The sequence below is a fragment of the Alexandromys fortis genome, unplaced genomic scaffold (genome assembly GCF_014885135.2).
Source record: "Alexandromys fortis isolate MF-2015 unplaced genomic scaffold, M_Fortis_MF-2015_v1.1 scaffold_253, whole genome shotgun sequence".
Taxonomy (NCBI): Eukaryota; Metazoa; Chordata; class Mammalia; order Rodentia; family Cricetidae; genus Alexandromys; species Alexandromys fortis.
The window spans coordinates 1,210,900-1,228,189 of record NW_026068124.1 but is presented as its reverse complement, the minus strand read 5'-3'; the positions used below and the strand labels follow the sequence as shown (position 1 = coordinate 1,228,189).

The 17,290-nt window shown below is 37.4% G+C and overlaps 1 protein-coding gene across 1 annotated transcript; it reads right to left on the bottom strand.

The window, feature by feature from the left end:
* Window positions 1-9,720: 9,720 nt before the first annotated feature.
* LOC126490639 (olfactory receptor 8B12-like) lies at window positions 9,721-10,662 on the bottom strand. Its single transcript, XM_050125710.1, has one exon. The coding sequence runs from the start codon at window positions 10,654-10,656 to the stop codon at window positions 9,721-9,723; it is 936 nt and encodes a 311-aa protein (XP_049981667.1). The 5' UTR covers window positions 10,657-10,662.
* Window positions 10,663-17,290: the final 6,628 nt, after the last annotated feature.

Here is a 17,290-nt window from a genome sequence, read left to right as displayed (position 1 = left end):
TGAGATTTATTAGGTCTCATGGTAGAACTCATTTAATGATTAATTGTCATGAGTATAGAAGGCATTAAATCTTAAATGGTCAGTGTTATAAATATCTATGTTTCATGAATGCTACTTTATAAATAATCTCCATTGAGCTCCCCATTAATCAGTCTATGAAGTAGTTTATTATGCAGTTTTTAAATTTTCAATTGCAGAATAATTAGTTCTTATTATATGTGCTTTTACGACAGGTGATTGGTCATATACTTACTGAGCTCACATTTTCACTAAGATACCATGTACCATTATAGCACTGTTACTATGGAAACATCTTGTTCAGTTGAGTTATGCTGGAAACTAATTGCTGTTGAGTCCTGAATGATAATTATAAGCTGACCCATGGGAAAGAAGGCAAATCATTCCAACCAGAGGAATTAACCACAACAAAGACTGTATTTTCCAAAACACCTACTTCCTTTAGGGGTGGGGTTGGGGCATTAGTGGATAAATCAGTAGGGATGTTAAAAAGAGTATTGTTGAGAGCAGAAAGGTTAGGGGAATAATTCATCAGTCTTCACTCGCAGTTTGAGGGAGAAACTGATAGAGAAATAAGAAACAGGAACTGGACAGAAGGAGATGAAAAAAGACTTAGTTGGTCAAGAGTTTGCCTAGCATGAAGCCCTAGGTTCAGACTGAACCACCCCTTAAAAGTGAACATAGTGTAATCCTTGAACTTGGAAGATGGAGGCAAGGGGATCAGAAGTCTAAGGTCATTGCACAATACATAGCAAATTCAAATCAAAGTTGAACTGCATAAGACCTATCTCAAGAAAAAATAAATAATCAGGGTGTGGTGGTGCATCCCTTAAATCCCAGATGGAGAAACAAAGAGGCAGGTGGATTAGTTTAAGGACAACTTGGGCAACATACGATGTTCCAGGCCAACCAGAACTGCATAATGAGAATTTGTCTTGAAAACTATATGTATGCATATAGATATAAATTTTATATAGAGAGATATAGATGAGCTTTTAATTTTTAATGTAGATAAATTTGTGTGGAGGGTTGAACTGAGATCTACATGCAAATTTAAATGTTCTAATTGCTTGTAACTCACATATAAATTTTGTAAGCCAGGCAAAAAGCAAACCTAGAAAGCTTAAGTCTTTCTGTTCAAAACAGAGGCGAGCACATCCCACACTCAGTTGGACTTCAGTTCTAACACTTAGGAGAGTAACACCCCCTCTTAAAGGGGGTGAATAATGAAATGTCAGCAAAAATAGAATGATCTGAGTTTTGGGTCCTAAAGGGACAGGATAGGTGCTCACAGTGGATGTCTGCTCTGCCTAGAGATCAGACCACTCGCAGGAATTATTTGGAACCATATTTCTTCCTATAATCCAAAGGGAAAATGTATGCAAGCTTTGTTCCTGAGTCCTAGAAATATAACACATTTTTATGTTTTAATACTTTTATTATAAAAATAGAATCACACCACTTTCCTCTTTCTGTTTTCTCCATTCATTTCCTCCCAGATACCTTTCCTCTAACTCTTCCCATGGCCCCCACTCTGAAGTTGAGGGCCTCTTTTCCTTTGATTATTACTGTTGCACATATATGTATGCACAGATGTAGAAATACAACCTGTTTAGTCTGCCTCTGTTGCTTGAGAATTTATGGTAACCTAAGTTGATGAGATGAGAGTTTCTGGTTCATCAGCTGAGTCCTCTTGCTCAGCTGATGATGAGGATAAGACTCGTGGTTTATGACTCTGTAGGTAGGGTGCTGGAAAGTTAAAGATACAGTGAAGGATTAATTTTAAAAATCACTACTGCCACATGTAGACTGACTATCATGTGTAGGCTGCTATGGACAAAAAAAAGCAGGGTGTAGAGGGTTTCTTGCCTTGGGTATGACTAGAGTGGGTGGATTCAGCCTACAGCACTAACCTAGAAACAGACCAAAGTGGTAAATACGCCCCCAACCTCCTTCTCACCCCTGATTGCTCACTAAGCCAGAATGCAAGAGTCAGCTACTTCAGCCTATATCAGCCAGACATCAGAGAACCTACCAGGGTAAGTCAGAGGGTAGATTGGAGGTCAAATTTACTGTCTGGCATAGGCACAGTCTGAGGCATCCTTACAAACACAGAAAATGAATGATAAGAAACAGACCACCCAGACAACCCCACAAATAACAGTCTGGGAGTCGACACTCATTCCTCCAGGAGGCTTGGGATTATTGATAACTGTAAGTTTTTGTCAAAAATAGAATAGAACAAAGGTGAGTGGGAAAGAGTCCATGGTTGCAACTTTAAACTTCTGAAAACAGCAAAGGCAGAGAAAGCCAAGACATCACTAACAGCAAACAAGCTGGTACCTTCTGTTCTAAGGGTTAGTAACTGACTCAAAACTAGCAAAAAAGGTAAAAAAATCCCTCAACAGATAGAACCTAAAAATATAATAAACACGCCAAAAAAAAAGAGGAAAAGCTCAAGAAACAAATGGGAGATTCAGATGTGATGGTTTATTTCGGTTTTCTTTGTTTGTGTGTTTGTCACTAATAGCAAAGCAGTGACATGAAAACATTTCTGTAAGCTGAGAGCTGTACCACATGCCGTCAGTGCTCTGTCCATATCCCTTTATCAAATTTTTATGCATTCTCAATCCCCTTCCCACTAACAAGGACTTGAGAGTCAAACTGAATTCACAGCTCCTAAGCCCTTTCACATACATACCTACATACCGTATACATATGCAGCTGCTTTCACATTTGTAATACCTATAATTCAGACTTGGAGCAGATACTCAACAAAGCCTGTTTAAAGCCTAGAAAACTAAGGAACCTATCATCCTGCAATGATATTAGCAGATGATGTCAGTTAATTAAAAGCTGGGAATAAATGCCCAGGGTAGTGAAGAAAATGCAGATTGATTTATTATAAGTTTTCCCTTCTAAATCACTGGCTATGTATCCCTCCTTTCTATACTATCTCTGTTTCCTTCACTAGAAGGAACAGAAATTTTGACCCAGTATGGATTTCTTAGACTGCATTTATATTATGATATGTTCTTCTAACCAAGTTTGGGTTTGACCATTTTAAATGAAAAGATCTCCATTCCTGTACAATCAAACCCTCTTTAGCTACATAGAGATCTTTCTTCTTTGATGACCAACTTGACTTTTATGAGAACTAGAGCTGACAAAATCATTAAAGTGGAATACCAACTTTCTATAAAACGTTCCTTTCAGGAAGCTAATTTTTAACTACATATTCTGCATTTCTATTCTCACCAGAAGATAGGCAATTGTGAGGGACAGATTCAGATGAAAAACTATGAATAGAATGTATTGGCCAAGCTCGGTGGCACACACCTTCAACCCCAGCACTTTGGAGGAACAGGCAGGCAGATCTCTCTGAGTTTGAAGCCAGTCTGATCTATATGGTGAGTATCAGGCCATCCAGGATATATATATTCTATCAGTTTATTCTATCCTTTAGAGAATCCTGACTAACAAGCTCTTGTGGAAAATAAAGTGGAGGTTCCTAAAAAAAAACCTAACAATAGAATTTATCCAGAAGAGTACATTATTTTTAAAAGTTCTTCATAATTTTTCCTGAGTTACAAAGTGTCTCGGATCAAACCCAGGGCTTCAAGCATGCAAAGTAAGTAATCTTCCAATGGAGCTACATCCCAGCCTAATTTTTTTGTGTGGTTTCTGAATAGAAATCTAGGAAATCTTTGTTTATACTTCTTTATGGATAAGACCTTATAGAAAATATGGGTATGTTTCCTCTGACTCTTTTTAAAATTTACTTTTTGGCTGCTTTTCTGTTAGACAATGAAATAAGTTGATGTAGACTTCTTGGTACTATACTGTTTTGTACTCACTGAGGCCTTTGGATGGATGTAGTCTGGCTAATTCTCAACAACTCTCTGCACAATTGCTATTCCCATTTTCTTCTATTTTCTCCTTTTGTCTTCTAGTGTTTTCATTAAAAGCTATAATTCATGTGAACTCTGCCCCCCTTCTTTTATTCCATTTTCTCTTTATATTTCATCTTGGGATATTTCCATGACATACCTTCAAAACCAGTGATTTTTATGGTCAGTCAACTGATGAGCCTATCAGAGGAGTTTTTTATTTTGTTACATGTGTTTTTGGTATTCCCTTTGGATTTCATCTTATAATTCTCACCTCTCTGTTGACACTACTTTCTACTGATTCTATTAATGCCCTCAGCATATTAAGTGCAGCTTTCAATGATAATTACATGTTCACTTAGTTCAAACTATTGCTCATTTCATCTCTTTCGACTTCAGTCCTTCAGCATGCCTTATTACTTTTTGTTGAAAACAGATGTGGTTTACTGGGTTAGGGGTGCTGAGATAAATAGATCTATAATGTGTAATTTTAGTTTGGCTTGACATTCAGTTTTATGTTTATAGATTAAGATTTATGCTGACTCTTCTGTTTGCTCTACTTGTAAATGCCTGAGGCTTCAATTTCCTCTGGTGTTAATTTTTAACAACTGTTTTCATCTTTTGAAATTATAATCACAGTATCCCTTTCCTCCATCTCAATATATTTATGAGACTAAATGTTTTAGATTCACAAATGAGTAGAAAATAGAAGAAATCATCTATAAAAATATCCTTGTGCATTTCCCTCTATCAATGAAACTAGCACCCTTTTACACCTACAGTGTAGTTATGCAGAAGTCAGAGCTTGTAGCTGGCCCCCACTACATCCACACCTAACAAATAAATCTACCACACCAAGAACAAGTTGAGGGGTTTCACATCGAAAGGACCGGTTAACTTATCTCATACATAAGTTTGCATATATTATATGTCTCTTTGTCTCTTAGTTCCCTATAAGTTGTAAAATGATCACAAGCATAGGGGAGAGACTTCTTGCAGCCCTGTCTTATACCACTATTTGACTGAGCTGAAAATAAATAAGTCCATTTTCTTTCAACAATTTCTGCTTCCTAACTTCTTTAACATACATGGAACCTAAAGTGGCAGTAACAATATCTCAGGGCTTTCTGTGTCCAGCCATTTTCCTCAACAGTAATCCCCTGTACTCCCTCCTTTCCAGACCACTTCTATTAGCAGACACATAATTAAATGATTTTTTTGAAACTTTATTGCATAAATATACAGAGAGGTAAATAGGTACCAGGAGAAATACAGCCATGCTTTTATATGTTAAATGTAAAAGGAGATTCAATGAGGGTTGGTTGGTTCTTGAAGGAGCTGACACAGAACTATCCTTCAGGAATGAGGTTAGGTTAAAAAGAAGCAGAGACCATGATCTTCTGAGAGAGAGAGATAAGCATTACAAAGCAACTGTGTCAGAAAATCATACCACGGTCTTAAGGGGAAAGACTGGCTTTTTTTAAAACCTGGAGAGAAACTTCCTTTAAAGGGCTGGTTTAAAGGAAGAGTAAGAGAGAGAGAGAGCCACCATAACAGGATGGCAGAGGGGTCCAGAGGAATACCCCAAATGAAGGGGACATCTGGCTTTTATGTTTTCAGAGGCAGGAGAAGGTTCCACACCTTCCACACCAACTGATTCAGTTCAACATAGTGTAAGTGACAAAGAACATGAAGGGCCCACATACCATTAATCAGGAGCTGTGAACATGCACAGAACAGCTTCCTAACTCTGTCCTAAGAGCAGAAATGGGTTAGGGGAAGGCTGATTTCTTCAAGCTATGAAATCTGGTCTCTTACAGTGACCAGTGTCTTAAAGGGACAGGCCTATAATCTGGCAACACATATCTATAAAGGAACTGGAAATAGTTACATGTGGGAGGAAGAACATCACATTGAAGAACAGAAAGTTTCCTTTTTTAAAAACAAAAAACTCAAATATATTTCATACAGAAAGAATTTGTTTCTAATTTGTTACATCTTCTTCCAGGATTCAGATGGTCTCAGGACCATCACCATTATCCCACATCTTTATGCACTAACAGTGGAACAAAATTCTAAGTTGTGTTCTTCATTCATAACCTAACAAAGGTTACTTGGCTGTGATCATCAGGAAGCTGTCCCTGTCTGTCTCCTCAGAACCAGCTCTCCGCTGAACAAGGAGCTTCCTCTAGTATTATATCTGTTGTATCATAACACTTACTCCATTGGCTTGGTTTACACATCTCTCTCTAGTAGCTTATTTTTATTAAATGGCTTTAACTATGTTGTTTTTAACATTCTTGTGATTTTTTTTAAAAATTCCCTGTTAATGGGGAAATTCTTTTTAAATGGAAACCTTTAGTCATTCACTCATAACCCTAAGATTGCTTTCTGCAACAATATAGAAAAAGTGGACATCATGCTCCATGATAGAAACCTAAATTCTTTTACTCTAAAGAATTTTACTCTAAAGTCATAACATAAGGTAAGAAAAGTCATAGATTTCATTTCTAGTCAACATTATACTGGAAGTATCTATACAAAGGAGAAATAGATGTGACTTTTCAGGCACAATCAACCTGTCTTTTTTTGCAATGACATGACTGTACATATAGAAGCATGAAAAATAAGATTCTCTGTTTATTTTATATATTTTAGTAAATTCTAGAATCAATAAGTGAAATTAACAAAATGTATGGACTTGAATAAATATATAAAGAGCAATTAGATTTCTACATGCTAATGATAAATTTTTGAAATTTAAATTTCAGATATTTAAAATTAAATAAAAGGTATCAAATACTCTTTTTAAAAGATCATAATTCCATTTGAAAATGAGACAAGAATGTCTTTTCCTACCATGTCTGTTGAACATTTTGCCACAGGATATAGTACTTTAGCTTCCAGCCTCCTTTTCAACTAGTCCCATAAAATTATTGTCACTTGATCTGCAAATACGTCCACATAATCATATCCAGAACAATTGAAAAAAACAGTCCTTTCAATAAGTGATGTTAAAAACAACTTAATGTCTTTGAAAATGTCATTATCTCATTCTATACACAATAGCTAATACAACTATGCTTCTATACACAGTAATTTGATTTGAAATGGATCAAAGATCTGATTATAATGAAATAACCATAATTCTTTTGAGTGAAAACATGAACAATATTTGAGACATGTGATTAGGAAAATCCAATGTAACAAAGCACTCATAGTGAAAAGAAAAATTGATGCATTTACAATTAAAACTAAACCAAAAGATATAAAATAATCATGTAGATGGGCAAGCCACAGACTTAAATAATAACTTCATTATATATTTCTGAAGAAAGTATCCAAACTTCTTTTTAAATCAGTTTTTTAAGACTAATAATGGGCTGGTGATAATTCAGTTAACAAAATGTCTGCCATGAAAATATGAGAATCAGAGCCCAATGCCCATAACCCATGTAAACAAGCTAGGAATGATGGCTCATGTGTGCAATCCTAATTATAGATATGCAGAAACGAGAAACTCCTGGGACTTCCTGACCAAGCAGCCTAACTGAACAGTGAACTCCAAGCCAAGTAAGAGACCTCCTACCAACAAGCAAGGTAGATGCTCCTGAATAAATGACACCCCATGCTGACCTCTGGCCTCCACACACATGTATGCCCACACTCATGAACCTGAACATGTGAACACAGACACACACATAGTCAGAGACTAACAGTGCTTTGAGTAGGAAAAAGCATTGCATAGACACTTCACAGAGGACAATAGCCAAATAGCTGATAAACATATTAAAATTTCCAGTATCACTGTTTCTCCAAGAAACTTTATAAAAAATGCTTACAGTACTATTGCACTGCCCAGCCAGCAGAGTGCTGAAGAAAGAAATACTAAAAATAACAAAAGTTCATGTAGGAAAGAAAGATCCGTACCTAACAGTTGTTGGTGAAGGCAAAAATAGTTTGAATACTTTGTAAGGTACCGTGATGATAGAAATCCTATGATCCAGGAAACTCCACATGTACTAGAGAAATAAGAGTGCAATCTAGACAAAATACTTTCTTGACAATTTTCATGGAAACTTTATTAGTATTATTTAGATTCTATAAACAAATATGCACTAAGACAATAAGGAAATAATACTGTGTATTTGGACAGCAGAGTACACACTAAGGAGCAACACCTAAGAAAAATATTGTGACGGCATTGACAATGACAGTAGCCAGCACTCAAAGACAGTGTGGGAAGCCATAGGTGCTGCTCAACGCCAGAACGCATGCTTAACATGAGCATGACCCTGGATCCCAGCACTGTAAAAATAAAATAAGGTAAAATGGAAAGTAAATATGATGTTTAACTCTTATGATGTTCAAGACTAAGCAAAATGGATCTGCCAGGGTCAGAGTGACAAGGACAGGCTTTTCCAGGAAAAGAATGAATTTACTGAAAGTTTTACTGAGAAAAAAACAGCACAGAACGGTCTAAAATGACAGAAATTGCCTGCTCTGAGTGGTTTATTGTGGGGACAGGATGCCTACCAGAAGAAAGGATGAAAAGAGATAGCATGAGGTGGGGCATGATAGAAATACACTCTTTATATATATATGAAAAGTCGATATGAAACCTATTATTTTGTACAAATAGTATATGATAGTATTTTTAAATAAGATGGTAAAAAGGTTGGGCAATTTTTCCACTTGCCTACATTATATGAATTTCCCACCATTCCTACCCCTAACCCATAAATGTCCTGAATTCAGTCTTCCACGCGACCTCATTACTGGAAATATAGTTTCCACTGGGCTTCTTCACCTTCTGTGACTACCTGTACAGTCTTGAATATAATCATTCTGAATGGGGGGAATTAACCAGTTTTCTGAGCCCCTTTTCCTAATAAAGAGAACTTGCCTAAGAATATTTTCTAATTCAAAATATCTTCCCAAGGGTTCACAAAGAATTATTTCTATCAGTGATGGATAAAAATTGTTATAAAGATTGTCCTTTCAATCTCTCTGTGAAGCTCTATCTCCTTTTACCCAATATAGTAAGCATACATTCAAACATGTCTGTTATTAAGTTTTCCATACCTTTGAAGTTCCAAAATTCTGTCTCCATTTATGGAAAAATAATGAATGGATGAAGGTTCTGTGCAGCATCTTACAGCCTGGGTCTGTAAGGCTCTTTACTGCTTGAGGGAGCACAGGTACCTGGTTCTCAGATCCATTGTTCCCATTCATTCTCTATTTCAAGCATCTTAAAAACATTTCTTTCTCAACTGAATTTTTCATGTCTAAAATGCTTGCAAATATAATATCCCAAAACTAATCTAGTCAAAGTTGAATGACATCTCTGAAATAAAATCAGATTTGTTTAACTCTAAACATCAGTGACAACTTTAAGACGTGAAACCTGCCATGGGAAGAGTGGAACAAGAAAACGGGGCTAAGAAGAAACAAAATAAATGTTATTGGGACCCAAAGGCCTGTATTTCAGTCTCAGCTCGAGTACCAGGAGCATGTGCATCCCTAGGCTCCCTGTAAAAGCTTTAGAAATCACCAGTGTGTGCACATTATATGATTGGGTGGGATTGGATTATTTCTTAGGTATATTTTATCATTATAAAAAACTAATTCTGAAAAATAAGGAATGATTGAGGCAGCTGGATAGGCCAATTTAAATATTTTTAAGGATGAGATTTTAAGTTCTCCTGTTGTTATAATGGAGGAGGGACTGACTTTCGTTATTGAAATATATTAACTTTTTTTAAAAAAAAAATCTCCTAATAAAGCTTTGCATGTTATTTTCAAAGCACTTTCACGAGAAGATTTTTCTGCTCAAGGTCTTCTTCAGAGCAATCTTGACATCCTTATTCCTCAGGCTATAGATCAGTGGGTTGAACATGGGCACCACAGCAGTATAGAAAACAGAGGACAATTTCCCCTGATCCAGGGGCAAACTAGAAGGTGGCTTAAGGTACATAAAAGTTCCTGACCCAAAAAAGAGAGAGACTACGATAATATGGGAAGTGCAGGTACTGAAGGCTTTGGACCTGCCTTCTTTGGCACTAATGTGGAGAATGCTAGAGAGGATAAAGCCATAAGATATAAAAATGGTAACAATGGGCACTACAATGCCAATGGCCACAACAACAAAAACAACCAACAAATTGGTGAAGGAGCTGTTGCAGGACAGCTCGAGGAGGGGAACGATGTCACACATATAGTGATTAATGACATTGTCAGCGCAGAAGGTTAGAAACTGTAAGTTTCCCATATGGGCCACAGCCCCAAATACCCCCATCCCATAGACACCCGACAACAAATATGAACACACTTGGGGAGACATGGTGACCCTGTAGAGCAACGGTTTACAGATGGCAACATAGCGGTCATATGCCATTGCTGACAGGATGTAGGACTCAGAAAACACAAAAAAGCAGAAGAAGAAAAATTGAGTCATGCAACCGGCATAGGAAATGATATTCTTTCTCACAATAAACCCCATCAGCATTTTAGGGGTGAGAGCGGTGGAGTAACTAAAATCTATGAAGGACAAGTTGAGGAGGAAGAAGTACATGGGGGTGTGCAGGTGAGAGTTCAGCCCTATCAAGGTGATCAAGCCCAGGTTTCCCACCACAGTAATCACATAGAAACCTAGAAATAGGATGAAGAATGGGATCTGGAGTTCAGACTGCTCTGTTAATCCAACAAGGATGAACTCTGCCACCCAGGAAGTGTTCTCTGCAGCCATTCTCCTCCGGGAGTGTCTGTGAAGGTTAAAAAAAATAAATAAATAAGAATCATTAAGAGAAAGAGGGAGGAGTTATACACCATGGAAGTACACAGAACCAAAGGATGGGGGATAATAAAAGAACAAAACAATTTCTAACACTAACTATGGGCCAGACACTTTCTAAATGCTGGCTGGTCTACAATTATCCCAATTTTCCAAGTGAGGACCCTTTGAAACTAGCATGACATCACAGGGAATTACAACCACCTGGCTCCTAAGCAGAGCGCTTCTAACTGTTCTGGAGCAGGAAGCTGTGGGTCAGGCAGACACTCACGTGTGGTTAGAGCTCTCTACCCCCTCCGGTTCATCTCTTTCCGGGTGAGGCAATTGGTCTAGGGAACTGTACAGACAGCTCTACTCTTGCTTCTTGGCATTTAGGATCAAAACTTCTAGTTTGTCTTGGTTCTCAGTCAGAATTGGATGGCGAGCTTGCTCTCTCGTTGTCCCTTTGTTGTGAGACTCCTGGACAGTTACTAGGAGAGGGTTAAACATCTTTCCCTAGCACATGAACAACAGAAAATTGAGGCTTTTATTGGAAATCTCAGTGAGCTCCCACAGGACTATTGCCCCAGAGTCTGCCTTCCTAAGGAAATGTTCATTACACCCTTGATAATGCTTCAAGTGGTTTTTAATGAATTGTTTTTTTTCTTTAAGTTACATCTTCTTGAACATAGTTAAAAATAAAGCATTGAAGGGGGGCTAATTCTTCCCATCTAGTACAGAGCACTTTCTGTTTACCAAGCACTGTGCCTGGCATCATGACAATGTACAAATAATTCTGACTTGATTATTACCGATATTACCCTAAAACATAAGTTAATACATGTTTTAGCTCGCTGTAGCTAACCATCATACAATGACTACATACTTCAATAAATCACATTGTACACACTGAATATATAGTATATCATTAGTGATTTTAAAAATTCTGTTGATTTGTAAATGAGGAGGCTGACTCCAGAGTTCTGAGTCCACTCTGATCTCCCCAACTCCAATCACAGTCTTAATCATCGCCTACCATGTCCAGGCCAGTGTCACACATTCTCTGAAGCAATGTCCTTAAGTACAAGGATTTAGAGGCTCTAGATAGATTTTTAAAAAAAAAAAAAACAAAGAGGGTGACAAGTACTAGAAGCAGGAAAAGTCAAGGCAGAGTCTCTCAGACACCAGCAGAGGAGAGTCACCATTTCAGTCATGTGACAGAAACCACTTAACCATATCTAAGCTAAAATATAAAAAAGCTTACTATTTCATCCTATTGGTCTGCTCAGGCAAGTTAATCTTGGTAATTAAAAACAAATGCTTGCCAGATACTCATCATCTGTCGATGTATGAAAGGCCAAGCATTGTCCCTTAGTCTAGCAATAGGAATTTGATGACTCTGACCAAGAATGGCATTGTATTTCTTCTGTCACAGAAATTCTTCTGAGCCATTTATTCTTCCCTAGGTGAGATTAATAAGTTGTTTATTAATATCATTATTATTATTATTAGCCCACATGGAAAATAGTAAGTTATTTATACTTATAGGGCATTATCCAAGTGTAAGAAGACAGAAAATACTTATCTGTGAAATGTGGAAAAAAGTATGAACAGGAAAAGTTCTGTGAAGGAAAGGTAAACCACTCATAGAAATAGAAAGGGGGCAAACATTCCGGTTTTAACTAGTTATCTGACATCCAAACACAAGATTTGAGAAGTGTTGTTTGGGAAATCAGTTACTCAACTACCACACTAGCATCCACTGCTTGCTTGACTCAAGACCATCCCCCAAGGAATCCTATTTTTGCCCTAAACTTAAATGTATTAACTCAGAACAGTGAGTGACTCTAAGGGAGAAATTTCTGGATGTAGTAACAGGACAGAGGTGTGGGATACCTTGCTGGAGATTTAGACAATCATGAGTCAACTCTATAGGTCACTGACTGAGTCTAGTGGGGCTTTGTGTACATCCCTTACCAGAGACTAAAAATTGTGAATTTCATAGCCAAGAAATAACTTCTATTTGAGGAAAATCTAGCTTTGGTTCTCAAAGTGTTTATAATTATTTTAGCAGAGTTCAGTCTAGAGACTTACTGGAATGGTTTCAGAATTTTAGCTCCAAAGTCCATCTCCCTCCAGCCAAGCCCAGCCTCCACCATACACATAGCCACATGCATACATTTTGTCATGAGCACACATACATCAATGAGGATTTACTCTCAGCTCTGTCTCAGCCATAATGGTGGTCTCATTAGCCAACTAATACTTAGAACTGTATCTCAGACTGAGACTAATGACTGCTGCCTTCTATTCTCAAGCCCACTACACATACTTGAGAAATACATAGTATCAAATCACTACGAAAAATCATAATGTCCTTCAAAGCAAGCTTTCTCTGAGACTGTGCGGGGTGGGGGGGAGACCTTAGGGGTTCAGTGAATGTTTGCTTGTCGTTAGGAGCTTTAGAGAGCTCTATATGCATGATATAACACAAGGGAAAGTTCTTTTGAGGTTAACAGTTCACAAATGGTTTCCATGGGAACTTCATTTCACTGCATCAGTGTTTTATTTCAAGTGAACCGGAGGCTTCTTTATCCTTCTACTGTTGACTTGCTGCAACATAATGAGAGTGAAGCAATGAAACATGTCCGTGAGTAAGTTACCTGATACAAAACTGTCCTTTTTCCCCAAACTTGAAACTCTGTATAATATCTTCCTTGTCTGATTTACTATTAATAGAAAATCATATGTGAGACAAGAATTATATCAAGCTGATCGGGGCAAACATATGCAGTACACAGGACTTTGAAGCTTATGGGGTATACATTAGCCTCTAAGAGTCTGGCATGCCAGCAAATAGCTTGTGGATGTGCTGAAGATGCCTTTGTCCACTCTACACAAGAGAAATCCAAGAACAACTAAAATTCCAACACACCAGACAGCCTGTCCGGAGAAAGATGGCAGCTGAATTGTTCCCACCCAAAATCAGTTCAGATGGACCCAAAGGATGTGCATAGATTAATGTCATCTACAAAACATCTTACTATAACATTAATTTTAATATGTGCATTTATGTCAAATGCTAAGTAAAAAAAAATCCAAAGAAATGGCTTCTTTCCCAAAGGTTTGTAATATGACAGAGGCATCTTCCATCTGTTCCTCCTCCGTTGACTAATCTTTTCGATTCCAGAACTCGCAGGCTTTGCTTCTTGGTGATCTGTGACTCTTCCTCTCTACATGCTTGATAATCTCATTGCTGGGCTATAAAGATAGTCTTCACCACACCAGTCAGGAAGCAGGTAAACTAACTGCAGATCTTCACCTAATCCTCTTCTTCTCTAAATCCCCATGCCTCACCCACTCACATTTCAACCCTGGTTTAGCAGCATGCCACCTGCTGAGGCCACCCTCCCCCAACAGCCCCCATCTCCAGTGGAGCTCACAAATCTTGCCCACCTAACTTCCCTCCCACAACTCACTGCTTTACCCCAGGCCAGGACTCCACCAGGCACTTCCTCAGAACCCACAGGAAACTCTGGCCAGGGAAACAGATAAGCTAACTGCAGATCTTCAGCTCTCCCTCTGTTCCTCCAAGTCCAATCTCCCATTCTTATCCCCAACTCCTTAGCAGACCACCTTCTGCAGCATCCCATTCCTCCTTCCCCACCCCAGTAGATCACACAGCTCTGTCCTTCTCTGAACTCATTGCATTATCCCAGCCCCCAAAACTAATGGGCATTTCCTGGTAATCTCCACTCTCTGCTCTGATTCCAGAGAACTAAGCAGATCCTGGTAGAACACCCTTATTTCTTTCCTCCTGTGGACTCAGTCACCAACCCCCTCCTAGCCTATCTCCTGCCTAAGTGTCACCTCCCAAACCTAGAGATACATTATATCTGGGAACATTAGTGACAGCTTCTATTAGTATCCCAGACTAACTTTCTACAGGCAACATACTCTCCTAAGAAGCACAGAGCTCATCAGAAATCAAGAAACAAAACACCCAACAAAGACAAGACCAGTTATCAGCACATAAAATTGTGGTCTTCCAAATCCCATATCCCTAAAAACATAATCACTAATAGCCAAGACAGTATGTCTTTATTAGAGAACAGCAACCCTACCATAACAGGCCCTGAGTATTGGAGGATGGTTAAAGCCTCCCCCCCCCAAAAAAAAACTAGCCTTTATAAATATAACCTAACAGAGGTCCTTAGAGAGGAAATTTAAAAATCCATTAAAGAAATCTATGAAAATACAAACAAATACTAGAAGGAAATGAAACACACACACACACACACACACACACACAAGAGGAAAAAAAGAGGTCAGGACCTGAAAGTGGAAATAGAATCAATAAAGAAAACCCAAACTTGAGAAAATCTGGAAATAAAAATTTAGGAACTGGAACAGGAACCACAGAGGTAAACTTTACAAACAAAATGCAAGAGATGGAAGAGAGAATCTCAGGCATTGAAGACATGATAGAATAAATGAATACCTCAGTCAAAGAAAATGATAGACCTCTAAAAATATCCTGACACAAAAACACCCAGGAAATCAGACATACTAAAAAAAAAGAACAAATCTAAGAATACTAGGAATAGAAGAGGGAAAAGAAACCCAGATCAAAGACCTAGAAAATATTTTCAACAAAATCATAGAAGAAAAATTTCCTAGCCTAAAGAAGGAGATACCTATCAAGGTAAAAGAAGAATACACCAGACTGGACCAGAAAAGAAAACCCCCATGTCAAAACACTAAATGTACAGAAGAAAGACTATTAATGGCTGCAAAGGAAAAAGACCAAATAACATATTATGGCAGACATTTTAGAATAACACTGTATTTCTCAATGGAGACTTTAAAAGCCTAAAAGTCTTGAGCAAGTGTTCTAAGAAACTACTGGTGCCAGCCCAGACTACAATACCCAAAAAAAAAAAAATCAATCACAATGTATGGAGGAAATAAGAGACATTGCATGATAAAACCAAATTTAAGTAATTTATATCTACAAAGTCAGCCCTACAGATTTTAGAAGGAAAACTCCAACCTAAAAATGTTAAGCGCATCTGAGAAAACACAAGGAATAAATAATCCTAGACTATCAAATCAAAAAAATAGGGATAAGAGAGGGGGAGACAAGAAGGAATTGGGAAGAGATGAGGGAGGGGAAACTGCAGTCAAGATGTAAAAATAATAAATAAATAAATACATACATACATACATACATACATACATACATACATAAATACATAAACACAAAAAGAAAGAAGAAACACACACACCATAATAACCAAAGAAGAAACATATACAAACATCATTCATTGATATTGATATCTATCAACATAAAAGGCCTCAATTCCTCAATAAAAAGACACATACTAACAGATTAGATATGAAAACAGGATTCATTATTCTACTGCATCTAAAAATCATGCTTTGGCATCAAGGATTGACATCATTTCAGGGTAAAGGGATGGAAAAACATATTCCAAGCAAATGGAACTAAAAAGCAAGCTCTGTAACCATTTTACTATCTGCCAAAACAAACTTCAAACCAAAATTAATAAGAAGAAATGCAAAAGGACACTACATACTCATCAAAGAAAGAATCCACTCTAAGAGAACATTATAATTCTGAACATCTATTCAACAAATGCAAGAGCACCCAAATTCATAAAAGAAAAACTGCTGTAACTTAAAACACATATTGACTCTCACACATTGATAGTGGGAAACTTTAGTATCTGACTCCCACCAGACTAAAACTAAACAGAGATATGCTGGAGCTAAATGACATTATAAACCAAATAGAACTAGCAGATATTTGAACATTTAACCCAAACACAAAATAATATGCCTTCTTCTTTGCACCCCATGCAACTTTCTTCAAATTCAACAACATACTTAAACACAAAGCAAGTCTAAACAAATACAAAAAAATTAAATAACATCCCCCATCCTATCAGGCCATCACAGATTAAAAAATACAAAGATTAACATGTGACATGTTTTGTTTGTCTCAAAAAAAACCTTCTAGGCAATTTCCATTTCTCTTTTTTCATTTGTTTTGTTTTTTAATTATTTACTTTATTTTTTGAGATAATATAATTATATCATTTCATCCTTTCCTCTTTCTCCTTTCAAACCCTCCCATCTAATTACTTATTGGAGAAGTAGAGGGGAGTGTTGATAGCTTTTCAAAGCCCTGACTTAATCTGTCTTGGTCTCATTTTATATTTACTATGTCAGAAGAAAAATTATTAGCAACAATCCCATTCACTGTGAAATATATCCCAGATAACCAATAATCACATAATCATATAATGTGTTGAGCAAGATTTTCAAATCAACCTTCCCATTTCTGCCTATTATTTACCAGTTGAAGAGCTTGGTAACTTTGTTCATTCGCTCCTAAGCTTCAAATGTATGTGTATCCTGTCCCTCTGTTTTTTCTCTCTCTCTGTCTGTGTGTATCTCCCCTGTCTCTCTTTATTTCTGTGTCTCTTTCTCTTCATCTATCTATCTCTGTCTCTGTCACTCTGTTTCTGTGTCACTGACTCTCTGTGTCTCCTTCAGTCTCTGTATCTCTGTGTCTCTCTTTCCC

Excerpts from the sequence above, each read along its gene's own strand:
- LOC126490639 (XM_050125710.1), bottom strand. The coding sequence starts at position 10,656 with ATGGCTGCAGAGAACACTTCCTGGGTGGCAGAGTTCATCCTTGTTGGA.